Source organism: Leishmania panamensis (genome assembly GCF_000755165.1).
Source record: "Leishmania panamensis strain MHOM/PA/94/PSC-1 chromosome 14 sequence".
Lineage (NCBI taxonomy): Eukaryota > Euglenozoa > Kinetoplastea > Trypanosomatida > Trypanosomatidae > Leishmania > Leishmania panamensis.
The window spans coordinates 419,869-432,856 of record NC_025859.1 but is presented as its reverse complement, the minus strand read 5'-3'; the positions used below and the strand labels follow the sequence as shown (position 1 = coordinate 432,856).

Genomic DNA, 12,988 nt, shown 5'->3' with positions numbered 1-12,988 from the left:
CGCTCCCGCTCCAGCGCCTGCAGATCCGCCGCACGCTTCTGCGCCTCCGACTCCAGCAGCGTAAGCTTCTCCTTCAGCTCAGACACGTACGCAGGGTCGCCGCCGGCCATCGCCTTCCGCATGTCCGCCATCTGCTCCTCCAGCTCGCGGATCCGCCGCGCGCGCGGGTCCTCGTTCACCTGCGCGACGTTCACAATGTCGCGCGCGCGCGACGCGTACCGCAGCGTGCTCAGCGTCTCCTCGTAGTTCAGCGCGCTCGGGCTCACAGTCGCAATCATGAACGTCTTCGAGTTCCCGCCAAGCGAGTCCCGCAGGATGAACGTCAGCTTCGAGTCGCGGAACGGCGCAACGGTGTACTGCGCCCTCGCGCCCTTCTTCGCCATGTCCGCGAGCACGTCGATCACGCGCCCCAGCGTCGTCAGCGACAGGTTGATGTGCGTCGCCTCCTTGAACTGCTGCCCCTCCACCTGCGACTGCGCCACGCGCTCAGACCCCGCAAGGTCTACAAGGTTCATCCGGCTGTTCTTGCCCGCAGTCCGGATCGTCTCCCCGCTCGTCGTCGTCATCGTCCGCTCCTCGCGCAGCAGCAGCATGATGATCGCGTGGCTCCGGCTGCTCCGCTCGTTCATCTTCGTCGCAGCAGTGTGCCGCACGCCGTTCCCCAGCTCGATCAGCCGCACAACGTCGTCCAGACACCCAACCTCCACCACCCGCTGCCCCTCCAGGAACACCCCGCGGCTCGGGTGCTCCCGCACGTCCACGTGCACCTCCTCCCCACCGTCCTTCGCGCCCTTCTTCCGCTTCCCAAGCAGGTCCGACACGCGCTCGTTGTACACCTCCACGTACCCGAGCTCCACGCTCCACCGCGAGTGCCCCTCCGCCTCCACGCTCGCCTTCCGCTCAAAGATCTCCAGGCAGATCCGCGGCGTCACACCGCTGCCCTCACCGCCAAGCGTCTTCACGTCCGCACCCATCATCGTGTACGTCTTCCCGCTCCCCGTCTGCCCGTACGCGAACAGGCACGAGTTGAACCCGTCGAACGCGTGCTGCACCAGCGGGTGCCCGATCGTCCGGAAGACGTCTGCCTGCGTCGCAGGCCTCGCGCCGCACGCGTCCGGCGTCTCTACAGACCAGAACACGTGGTCGAACTGGAAGTAAGTCGCTTGCCGCTTTGTATTTGCCAATGACTCTCCTCCAGCAGGGCTTTGCCTGTTGCCTGCCATCGGCTTCATTGTCACCACGGCCCTTGCCTGGTTCGCGGCGATGGACACTTTAGTGCCCTCCGGTGCTTTCTTTTCGCGATTGTCGAGGGGGCGAACGCGCACCGAGACCTTCACCCGCTCCGACTCGCTGTGTACTGTGGAGGAGCGCATCTGGGGAAGAAGCACGTGAGTGCTGCAATGTCTGTGACACACTATGGGTTGAGTGTTTGGGGTGTCCGTGCGTGTGGAAGGAGGCGGGGGGGACGGGGAAGCGCGGAAAATGTGGAGGTGGCCCAGGGTCACCTGGTGTGCTTGTGAAGAGCAGACGCTGGCTGAAGGCACTGTCGGTGTGTTGAGTGAAGGATGAAAAGGGAGGGCCTGCGTGTAACGACGGGAAGGTGGCGAGATGGTGAACTGTGAAATCAAGCAGTGATGTACTGCCGCATATGGCTGCACACTGAGAGAGACGGAAAGGCATGAGCACGTGTGAAACTGTCGTGCTTGTGGAGACGAGGGGAGGGCCATGGAAAGAACACGTACATCCTCCACATAGGTGTGGACTGTTGGGCCCTACCTCACACCCAACCCCCACGAATAGCCGTCGGAGGAGCGTTGACAGTCGCTTAGAGCGTCAAGTTTGTTTGGTGTATTCGTGTTACTGCTGCTGTATGCAGGATAGCTGTAAGAGTGAGGGGGGGGGTTTGCGTAGGCGTGTCAATAGTGGTCTGAACTTTGCTGCGGTGCACTACGCGGAGGGGGGCCCCCCCATGTGCCTGCACGACTGTGTCGGCTGTCCCCGTGTGACGCCAAGGCAGGAGGACGACAACACAAACGGGGCGTTCGGGTGCGTACGCCAAAAAAAAAAGGGGGAACGAAATGGGAGCTGAGCAAACAGCCGCGAGAGCGCAGCGCCCCATTTGACACGCCTTTGCCTCCGTGAAAACGTAGCGGCACGGACTCGGGGTCACCTCCATCGTTGACTTGCTGCGACCACCTGCTCGACTGTCCCTCCCCACCCACCCCCCGGCAGCAGCAGCACGGCGCACCACCTCCTCTCCCTGCCTGAGCCGCAGCACCTGTAAAAATAAGACAAGCAGCTCCGGATGAACCGTACGGACTCCACACAGGTGAGGAAAACACTGCGGCAGTTGGGACTTCCGCGCTACCAGAAAAGGCACTCTGGAAGTCCTGGCGAAGCGCACAGTTTCGTGACTCGAGCATGAGTCTGTGTAGGTAGAACACAGATGACAGGGAGGAAGAGAAAGGCGAGTGAAGGGCAGAGAGGAATGTACACCGTTTCGGCTGCCAATGTGCTCCTACTACACTGTCTTCTCGCGCTACAACAGGTGCCGCACCACTCACGGATGGTCCGTTGTGTGTGGCACCGATGCAGCGCTCTTGAAGAATGAAGGTTGCTAAGATGTGCAGCAGAATGCTAACATCAGAGCCCGAAGGTGTTGCTGTCGCGCTCTGTGAGGCTCCGATGTGCAGGCAAGTCTGCATCACCTCGCGTGACGCAATGACGTCAACGACGACGCCAATGGCCGCTGAATGCAAATCAGCGATGCGCCATACGCGGCCAGAGGCCACCTCAGCAGGCAAACCCGTCGGAATCTTTGCATCAGCCGATAGTGTCGTGGCAAGAGGCAGAAAGAGAGTGCCTTGCTTCACCTTTGCCACAACCGTCGCTTCGGCCATCCAGAACTGCTAGCGCTTTAAAGATACCTCAGTGGGAGTGGTGGCCACTACTAAGGCAGGTACACCAAGTCTTCCGCTACGCTCTACACCTTGTGGGCCCGACGATGCCTGTAGTGATAGACACGCGGGTGGGCATGCCCACACTCTTCCCAGGCTGTGTAACCGCTGTCAGCGCTTTCCCTACGTTGTCTTTAGTATCTGAAGACGTCGGGAGTGCGGTGCTCATCGTCTTGCTGAGAGCGCCGACTCAGGGCTTCGTGATGTGGGGTGCACTTTTCACGCAGGTGAGGTATACGTGCTGGGAGGGTTCTGCGAGGAAGAGAAACAGCGTCGCCACTGCACTGCCGCTCCACTCGCAGAGAACGACGCGCTCGATGGCTGTGCACGTCCATAAGTACGCTGATGTCCGACGGCTGCCCATTTTCCATCCTGGTCAATGCCGTCAGACGCTGTTTCAGCAGGACAAGATATAATCGCACTGCCTGCCTGGTACGTCGCTTCCATTGCCCGTCGCCGTGCCTCGCTGCGCTGGGTCGTTCTTCCATGCGTGTATCTATGCATCTCCTCTACCTGCCGCATCAGCACATACAGCCGCACCGCCACATGCTGTTCATTTGCTATGAGTGCCGTTGGGGCATGGGCGCAGCAGCTGTAGCTGTGTAGTGCTGAGCAACAACGAAGTACGCGAAAGTGAAGTGACGTGTTTGAGGCGTCGCCCCGCCGCCGTCACAGGCAGCGTGAGCCGCGGCACACCGTACCTCCACACTGCTGACGGGCCGCCAGGTACACCATTCAAGGCGCAACTCACACCCACCAGCAGCCAGCCAACATCCCCAAGGAGAGCTGTGCGTCGCGGTAAGCCATCACCGTGGTTAAACAACGCTGCCGCTGTTGCCGACTCCTCAAGCACACACACACACACACACACACACACACACACACCCTGCCTCTTACGCTACCCAGTCATGAACAATCGCCCTCACATCGGCTACAGCCGCTACGAGATGGACTTCCTCAGTGCAAAACCCAACGTCACCTCCTTCTCGCCGTAGCCACCACCACCACCGATAGAGGTGCTCTCGTGAGCACTTAACGTACCGATGGCGCAGTGTCAGCGGGTCATCAAGGCAGCCTTGATGGCCACCTCCCGCGCCGATCCAATCGGCGTTCACCGCAAAGTCACATCAAGGAACTCCAGTTGCTCCTGGGTAAAGAGGAATGCACCGAAGTAGGCGCGATACTGACCCATCATTAGCCGTGTCACCGCCGCAGGTACGGCGTTGGCAGCTCCCTCAGCCGGTGCTGTCGCGGCAGCAGGGTAGACTGATGCCGCTGATGACCCCTGGCAAGGAAGTAGACGCCGTGTGTGTAAAGTCTCCGCAATGCCATTGTTTTGGTGCCAGTGCTCCAGAGCTGCACCGCCGTCCTTACTGTCGCTTTGCTGACGCTCAAGAACGGGGGTCCAGTGCTTGGCGCACCATGCGTGGTTGCAGGCGAGGTACTGCAGCACCACGCCAAGGGCCTCAGCCAGCTGCAGCCAGCGGCACACGACGCGCAACGTTGCCCTGGTTAGTAAATCATGGCACTTTACCACGGCTGTTGTGTACTTGTCAGACGAAAGCCCCCTGTAGAAGACACGCAGGCATCTCTGCCGAACATGATATGCATCCAGCGCGCCACTTCGGCGTCTGCAATATCGGCGTCCGCGGTGACTAGGCACCAAAATACTGTATCGCAAGTTAGTGGTAGGCAAACTGCCGAACTTATTACCTTCAAAGACAGCGCCGCTGTCGGCGCGTGCGAAGAAATAAAGAAGGCCTCAAGCAGGACTGGCATAGTTTCCACGCCGTCATCCCGTCGACACCCCATCTCAGCATGCACCTCAGTCCTCGCACCATCTGCATCGGTACTCACGCACGATAGCTTAGACCATGTGTCCTCCAGTACAGTGCACGCAACCGTGGACGACGGCGCTTGACACACGGTCCGCCTCAGCAAACACAGCAGTGCTTATTGCTATTGCTGTGGTGACAAGACTGACGACCGCGATGGCACATCTGGAATCTCAGAGAAAACCAGTCGACCGTCGCGAGCTAAGAGTTGCTCAATCCGCGCGCAAAGTTCCTCGAACGCTGAGAAGCGTGTGGTGGTGCGCATAAGGTGGAGCAGAACAGACTTCTCGTCGACTGTAGCAGCATCTGATGCCATGTGTCGATGATGCCTCAAACCCATCGAAGATGCCGTGCTTTCCAGACCGCCTCCCATGGCACCATACACGGCGCTTCTGTGTGGCGTCACTGCCTGGTTGTCAGGCGTCCCTGTGGCCCTGGCGCCACGGCGCCGCCGTACCTCTATCGCGCGCGAGGCCAAGATGACAACATCTCGAGTCCCGGTGAGCAGTTGCTTCGTGGTTATTAAGAGACTCACATCGCGTACCGCGTCATTGACCGTTGACACGGATTTCAGCCTTCCCTGCGTAGAGGTGGCGGTGATGGCGTGCGCCATTGACACTGACGCCTCATACGTGACAGAGCTCACCGTTGGGGGTTTTCTTTTTTGTTTTTTTGCGTGTCGCCTACAAGAGCGGGGGTCGTGCGCTATATACCCCCTTTTTTGCCTTCAATGGCAGCTCTGGGCTGCCTCCCGCTTCCTCTGCGGTCAGCGACTGCTGCGCAACCGCCACGTCGCAACGCCACACGTGGTGCACCGCTCACGCACCCTCCAGCGCGCACAACAGGTGTGTAAAAGTGGGGCATGAGGTGCGCAGCACGCTGGACCAACGTCAGTGCATCAGGAACTCGAACAACACTCTCCCCATACCCGTCCCTCAGTGCCGATGTCATAGCTGCTGGCGTCGTTGTTGCTGTTGGGGTCATCATTGCCAGGGCACGGAGGTAATCCGGCGTCCATCCCTAGCACTGCATGTGATGGATTGTCTGGACTGCCGCCCACGGCTGTCGAGTAAGTGACCTCTGCTCTGTCGTTGACGCGGTGCCTGAGGTACTCGATGATGACGGCGGTGTAGAAGTCATCTGGCAGCTCTTTTAGAAGCCAGAGATGAACGATGGAAAGAGTGAGCGAAACCAGCAGCTAGGCATTCTTGCGCATGTCCGCACCAACACCACAGCTGTGCTGCCACTGAAACGCATTACCGAGGCAGCGACCCTTGCCAGCGCTGAGAAGTACTTCGATACGATTAAGCGACGAGTGCTCCTGAGAGGCATACGTGATGAACGCAAGCGGTGAGACGGAGCTGCCAGACGCAGGCGATGGGTAACTTGATAGCAACCTCGATGAGGTCACCTCAACTGCACTCGGTGAACTGTCATCTCTGTACTTCGCTTTGTCGGCTACTGTGTGCGATGCCTGCCACTGTAGGGAACATCCCGTAGACGGCAAGAAAAGCCCCCAGTGGCATGAGGTGGACACTCGTTTTCGGACAGCGCGTTTCATGCGATGTGGTGGCAACGTTCTTCTTCGGTAAGCTCGTAAAAGCGGTTAAAGGCGCTACGTCACGGCGACGAGGATCTGCAAAGCAAGCGTGATACGGGGATGCGGGTAGTTGTCGCCACAGCAGCTGGCGCTGGTAGCACACGAGCAAATAAAGAGGCCACCAATCCTACGGTCGTGTCGATGCTCCCGGGTGGAGCTGCATAGGCATCTCTGGACAAGGCCGCACGCGTGACTAAAGAATCCCCTGCGGTATGATCACATTGACTAGTGCTGTTTTGATCATCCGTATAGTTTCCTAGGATGGACGTCAGACTTGCGCTGGAGGCTTCGAAGCCCAAGGGCGGTGGGGCCGGATCGGAACACGGCAGTGGCCACCTCACTGTCGCCGCAATCCTGCAGAGACACAGGCGCGTATTGTATGTAGACAGGGGGAGTGGGAGAGATTGGGGGATAGACGGAAGTGCTCTCCATGCCTGAATGCCCGTGTGACTACGCAAAGGCCTCCGTTCCCTCGCCAACGTGAGCGAGCGAGCTACGGGAGCAGATGAAAGAAGGAAGAGTGAGAGGGCTACACGGAGGCCGTGAGCGAGGCAGCCTATTCGGCCCCATCGGCCCGACCTCTGGGCTGTGTGTGTGTGTGTGTGAGCAGCAAATATAGAAAACAAGCGATGTGAGCAGAGCTGTGCAGAGACAAGACGAGAGTTGAAAAGGGAAAACAAGCAAGCAAAACTTAGAGTGCCAAGCACGCGAAGCCACAAACGATTACGGCGAGAGAGAGGAAACGTTGCCGAGAGCGTCGTGGCCGCACGTTCCGCCACGGAAGAGGAGACCTCAAACTCTCCACCCTCTCCTCCCTCTCCACCCCTCTCCCCTCTCTCTCTAAGGAAAAACGGGACCCGCACCACCGCTGCGCAGAAAGCGAGACGAGAGACGAGAGGGGACGAGAGAGGGGAAAGGGGAAAGGAGAAGGAAGCAAAAGTCTGTGCTCCCCTACGGCTCCACCATTCCCTCCCACCCCCCTCACTCCGAGCTCCGGTTGTGCGGGCTAGGGTAAGCAGCACCTCTATGCTTGCGTATGAGTGTGCATGAGTGTGTGTGTGTGGGTGTGTTCGGGAAGACAAGTCTATGCGTATCTTGTCCGCCAAGCCATGATAAGGAAGATAGGCGCGGTGAGGCGCAGAAGTGGCAACGACCTCGACAAGGCGTCAGAGCAGAAGAGAGAAGTAAAATCACAGGCGGAGAGGAACGAGATTATGGGGAAGGGGGGAGGGGGGTCAAGTCATTACACGAAGTAAACTACTCAATGTGAAGGAGCCGTACGTCAGCGGTGAGAGAGAGAAAGTAACGTCTCGACGCTGCAGCACATGTGCACACGCCTTGGATGTAAAGTGCAGCCCACACTGGAGAGCTCGAGGAAGAAAGGAGAAAGACCTTCGGAGAGCGCGTTACGAGGGGAACGCTGTCGCTGTTGCTGGGTGGATAGCAAGAAGAGCAGATGCGACGCAGAGCAGTGCGTCAGCCAAAGCCGCTACTTGTCTTCATTCGTTTCGCCAGGAGCCACGTGAGTATCGCGGTGCTCTCTGCTCTCCCCCTCTCAGTGGCCCACTCACGTTCACGCACACTGGGATTTGTTGAGCAGCGAACTCTGCTGCGCGTGTTGTTACGTATTAGGACGATGGTGTATCTATTCCTCTTCCGCCTCCTTTACTTGCCTCATGTCCTTCCAGCACACACAAGTTCTGCCCCTGCTCTCCCGGCCTCCACCTCCTCAATCTCCTTACCGCCCCGTTTGCTTCGACACGCTGAACTCACGTACGCATATCCGTCAACCACCACGGCAAACGTTCCTCAGATCTTGACTGACCTCCACAAAGAGATCGAGTGGGGAAGGAGAAGGCCCAAGAAGAAGAAGAGAGCAGAAAGCAAATAGGAGATGGCAGGCGATAGACAGACAACGACGGAGAGGAAAGCGGAGTAGACAGCCACTAAAGGAGACAGGAGAACGCACACAACGGTGGAACAAGGAGAAGGAGCTAGCGCGTTTGTGAGTTTCTCGCACTGGCTTTGATGGGGAGAGTATGCACCTGGTGAAGGGACATCACATGAAGAAAGCAACAGGACAGGGAAGGAGGAAGGGACAGAGAGACAGACAGAGCGCAGACAAAAGAGTTGGCTGCGCTCTGTCTGTCTCTCCCTGTCTGTCTGTCTTGGAGTAGTCTGTACAGACCACCCCAAGAAGCACAACAGCGGCGTGGCAGTGAAAAGCAGAGAAGAGAGGCGCCCTATGCCAAACAGGAGCCTGTGTGTCTGTCCGTGTGAGGGGTTTCATACAAAAGGAGGGGCTGAGAGGGAGGAAGATGGCAAGGAGGGAAAAAAAGCGGAAGAGAGAAAAAGACAAGTGCAGCGGCTTGTGTGGAAGTAAACTTTCGTGTCTGTTTCTTCACTGGTGCTTCAGCGACTTCGCCTCTGTGCGGCGCCGATTTTCCCTCTCGCTCTTCCGGCCTGCGATGCCGTAGTAGAGCATTTGGGCTAGAATGATGGCATTGAGGGCGGCAGCAACGCTAAACTGAATCAGCATCACCATTTTGCCCTTCTCCCACGACACGTTCAGGGCAGTTGTCATAATGCGCACAACACCACCGCCGAAAGCTAAGAAGAAGGTGAGAAAAGAGAGCTGACCTCGGCACCGGGTTTGATAATTCGTGTAGATCTGCGGCACGCGGCTGAACATGTTGAAGAAAACTTGTCCGTTCAGCGCACACTCGTGGATGGTGCGCGGCACCTGCCCGCTAGCAAACATGTACAGCACCAGCAGCTCGGTCGCCAGCACAAGGCTCGCCCTACGCGTCGCCTTCTGCAGCCTCGCCACGAGCAGCAGAAGCACAATGAGCTGCACCGTGATAAAAAAGTTCTCGCCGTAGTCGCGAAACGGCAGTCCCCGGACGACGCCCCAGCTGGTGGAAATAATGTACGAGAGCAACTCCATGAAGAGCGAGAGCAACGAGATGCCGGCTGCTTTGTTGTTCTGCCACACCTTGAGAATCTGTGGCACCTTCAAAATCGACGCCCCCACCACGACCGCGTAGGAGAGGTAGTTCGACACGAAATACCGCATGGTGGACTCGACGGACATGTTTCCACCTTCTAGTTGCTGCCTACTGGGGAAGGAGAGGAAGAAAAGAAAGAAAAGGCCCAGGGTGGTTACACGAAGGGGCACAACCACAACACAGCACAGCAGCAGCCGAGGGAAATTCACGAGAAAAGGAGCACAAGGCACGTCAGTGAAGACACTTCAAGCTCGTCCTTCTCTCTCGTTTGCGTTTTGCTCTTCTTCCGGGGATGCCAAGGTGGGCAAGAGAACACTGCAGAACACCAAACTTACGAGTGCAAAGCACGTCTGTGATCCCTCTCTCTCGCGCGCGCTCGCTCGCTCTGTTGCACGACTTTCTCTTTGTGTTTCGTGTTGGTTTGTCAGCGTTGCTTCGATGTGTGTTTGGGTTGTCTCCACAAGTTTGTCCTCTCGTGCTTCGCCTTTTTGAGTGGTTCCTTTTCGTGTCGTCCTCTCTGCTTTAGGGCAATGGAGAAACAGACAGAGTCGAAGAGGTGCGGGAGGTAATACGCATAAAGCGCAATCAGCGCTGGCGGAGATGAATGAAAGGATGACTCAGGGACCAAAAAAAAAAAAGCAACGCACCGCAAAACATAAGAAAAAAAAGAGGGACTGAAGAGGGAGGCAAACACCGGAGAGAGAGAGAGAGAGAGGGGGGGAGAGAGAGGGAGGGATGAGGTAAGGGGAGAGTAAGCGAATTGGTGGGGCTGATGGCGCTCCTGTTCAGCATTCCTTCTCGGGGAGGGGGGAGGGAAGGACGGGGGGTAAAAGGTGAGGTATCCACGAATGGTGCACGCACGAATGAACGGGGGAAGACGGCCTGGGAAGTGAATAGGGGGGGGGAGTGGGTGACCAGAAGTGATGATTATGTGCGTTTTGTTGTTGTTGGTGTTGTTTGCCTTTTTGCCTCTCCGGCTTGCGAGTCGCTCTGTGTCCACCCTCGTTCTACTTTGCGTGGAAGAGGTGGGCCTGCGTGCAGTGAAAAGAAAGAGGGAGAGCACAATGTAGTGTCGGATACGGTGCAGGCATACGCATACTCGATTTGCACCTCCCCTCGCGTAGCATTCTTAAGAAGCAAGCCAAGAAAAAGGTGAGAGCCTTGGCGTACGTGAGCTTGTGTGTGTGTGTGTGTGTGTGTGTGTGTGTGGATTACGTGCAGCTTTGAGGGGGGGTCTCCGTTTGGGTTCAGAAAAACTACCAAGATGGCCCCAAACGACTCGCAAACATGCGGGATGAAAGTGAAGCGTGATGCGCGGTGGAGGAAGGAGGAGAAAGAGTGAAGAGAAGAGGGCAAGATAGGGGGGCGTGAGGATGATTAGTTCGAATAGGATGAGTTGACGAGAGGAGGAGAGACGGGATAGGGATCTGCATTTGGCCATCACATACGCGTACGCAGGCAGGGACACACACCAGTCACGACACACACACACACAAGAGAGAGAGAGAGAACGGTTCACAGGGACATCCAATAAGAGGAGAGAGAGCGTGTGTGGAACCGTGTCTCCTGCCCTTCAGCCTACACCAGCGCCTGAACGACGGTGGGGGTGGGGGTGCGGTGGAGCAAAATAATTTGCATCACCTCTTTATGGGTGAGTGCGTGTGTGTGTGTGTGTGTGTGTGTGTGTCGTTGTTGATGATGATGCGTCCCATTTTTTTCATGAGTGAAGTGGGTGTGTGGGGGTTTGTTTTCGCCTCTGTTGCTGTGTTGCTATCGTGTTGGTGCTTCTTCCCAGGCGGTACCAAGCAAGCACAGGCAGCAGCAGGCAAAGGGGACAGAAGGAGAAGGGGGCGAGCAGTTGAGCCCACCATGAGCGGCAGGCGCAGCACACGACAGCAGCACTAAGCCACAATTTCCTGCTGCGACGTCTGCACAACACTGTGGAAGCACATACCCACACATTTCCGTCGCCAGACACAAGCAGCTGCGTGTCACGTGCAACACGAAGCTGAATGCTGTCAAAAAGAGCTATGTGAGACTTGGGAATATAAATCGAGAGAAGTGGGGGGAGCGGATATTACTACCTGAGAGCCCACATACATACACGCACACAAAGACCCAAGTGTCATCGCAGGCAAGCACGCCATCAGTAGTCACCCGTATCGCAGCAGCCACTCCATTACCCGCACCGCCTTTTTCACACAGTGAAAGAAGGGCTTGGCTTTGCTGAAAAAGTGCAGATAGTCGGCTTGACTTCCGTCAACGGTGACCTCCTCGTTCACGACATCACGCATGACGCTGGCGTTGTGCGGGTAAACAAAGATGATGCGCAGCACATACTCAGACTGGCCAGCGAATGCGCGCTTTACGAGGCGCGACCACTGATGGGTGGCCTGTACCGTTGGAGACTGCAGGAGGAGGGCGGCTTTGTGGCGGAGGCCCGTGTTAAAGACAGTGAAGTCGTCGGCTTCCGACTGCTGTAACCCCTGGGATACGTCGTGAGGGGAAGCCCTGGAGGCGCTGCTCTCACCAGACGAAGCGGCAGCGACGTCGTCCTCAGCCTTCCTTACTTCAGACATTTTTGTGAGCGTCAGCAACTGCCCTACTTCAGTCAAGTTGTACCACAGCGGGTACGGGTTCCGCACCAGCTCGTCTGTCATCGGATCTCCAGCGTCGACGAGAGTCACGTGAGCACGTATGTACTCCCATTCTGCTCGGTAGTGTTCCAGCACGTCGGAGACAAAGCTGGAGCAGCTGGGGCAGTCTTGCGCCCGGCCGCTCATCAGCACTAGTGGCTTGCGGCACAGAGGAGGGAGGGTTGGGGAAGACTCCGGAGCAACGTCGCTGAGGCGAGGACCCGCCGTGTCTGTTGGCAGCGTCAAGCGCGGCAGTGCAAGCGTCGAAAAGCAGCCCGCATCTCGCAGAGCGAGACGTACCTCGCGCCACGGTGTCATGAATGGCTTCAGCCCCGAGTCGTAGTCCAGCGTTCTCTTCATAGAGATGGTTCCCCACGTGTCGGCGTCGCTCGCCAGCTCATCACCGTCACCTGTGGTCGAGTCCGCTGCAGCAGCGTGCGCCATCAGTACACCGGGCACGGAGCTGGCGCGCGGTCGTGCGACGCGCCTGTCCATCTCGCTGCTATTGTAGAATAGCGCCCTGCTGCTGAGCATCAGGTGCGCATCACGGCAAAGGCGCTGTCCACGTGTGTTGCTTCGGCAGAGACACGAAGAGATTGAAGCGTCGGAAAGAGAAGAGAGGAGCACCACGACGGCCAGCAGCAGTGGCAAGAGAAGCGGTAATGGCGTCAGCCATTCCCACCTCCGGCACACGCGGCGCTGCAGGATGCGGGGCGAGCGTACGCACACTTGGAATGGCGCCTGTGTCAGTGGTACGAGGGCACCCATCGGCTACCTGTGTTGTGTTGTGTTGGGTTGTGTTGTGTTGTGGTGGGGGGGGGGGGGAGGGAAGAAGACGACCGTACCTACACCGTCGTGTTAGTTTAGTTTTAGTTAGACGTAGGTTTAGTTGTAGGACACCGCCTCCTTCTCTACTTCTTCTCGTTCGTTTCGTTTCGTTCTTACGTACGTA

General features: G+C 57.6%; 3 protein-coding genes and 1 pseudogene across 3 annotated transcripts in view; all 4 read right to left on the bottom strand.

Annotated features, from left to right (window-relative positions):
• The window catches only part of LPMP_141090 (kinesin K39, putative), a gene marked incomplete at both ends in the record, with an annotated part of 4,367 nt that extends 3,390 nt beyond the window's left edge, over positions 1–977 (bottom strand). Inside the window, one exon of the mRNA XM_010699037.1 lies at positions 1–977. Coding sequence (XP_010697339.1) covers positions 1–977 — 977 coding nt within the window.
• A 2,114-nt stretch (positions 978–3,091) lies between these two features.
• On the bottom strand, positions 3,092–4,289 carry LPMP_141080 (annotated as a pseudogene).
• A 4,504-nt stretch (positions 4,290–8,793) lies between these two features.
• LPMP_141070 (hypothetical protein) lies at positions 8,794–9,486 on the bottom strand (the record flags this gene model as incomplete). The annotated part of the gene is made up of 1 exon (XM_010699036.1): positions 8,794–9,486. The coding sequence occupies one exon, from the start codon at positions 9,484–9,486 to the stop codon at positions 8,794–8,796; it is 693 nt and encodes a 230-aa protein (XP_010697338.1).
• A 2,067-nt stretch (positions 9,487–11,553) lies between these two features.
• LPMP_141060 (hypothetical protein) lies at positions 11,554–12,804 on the bottom strand (the record flags this gene model as incomplete). The annotated part of the gene is made up of 1 exon (XM_010699035.1): positions 11,554–12,804. The coding sequence occupies one exon, from the start codon at positions 12,802–12,804 to the stop codon at positions 11,554–11,556; it is 1,251 nt and encodes a 416-aa protein (XP_010697337.1).
• Positions 12,805–12,988: the final 184 nt, after the last annotated feature.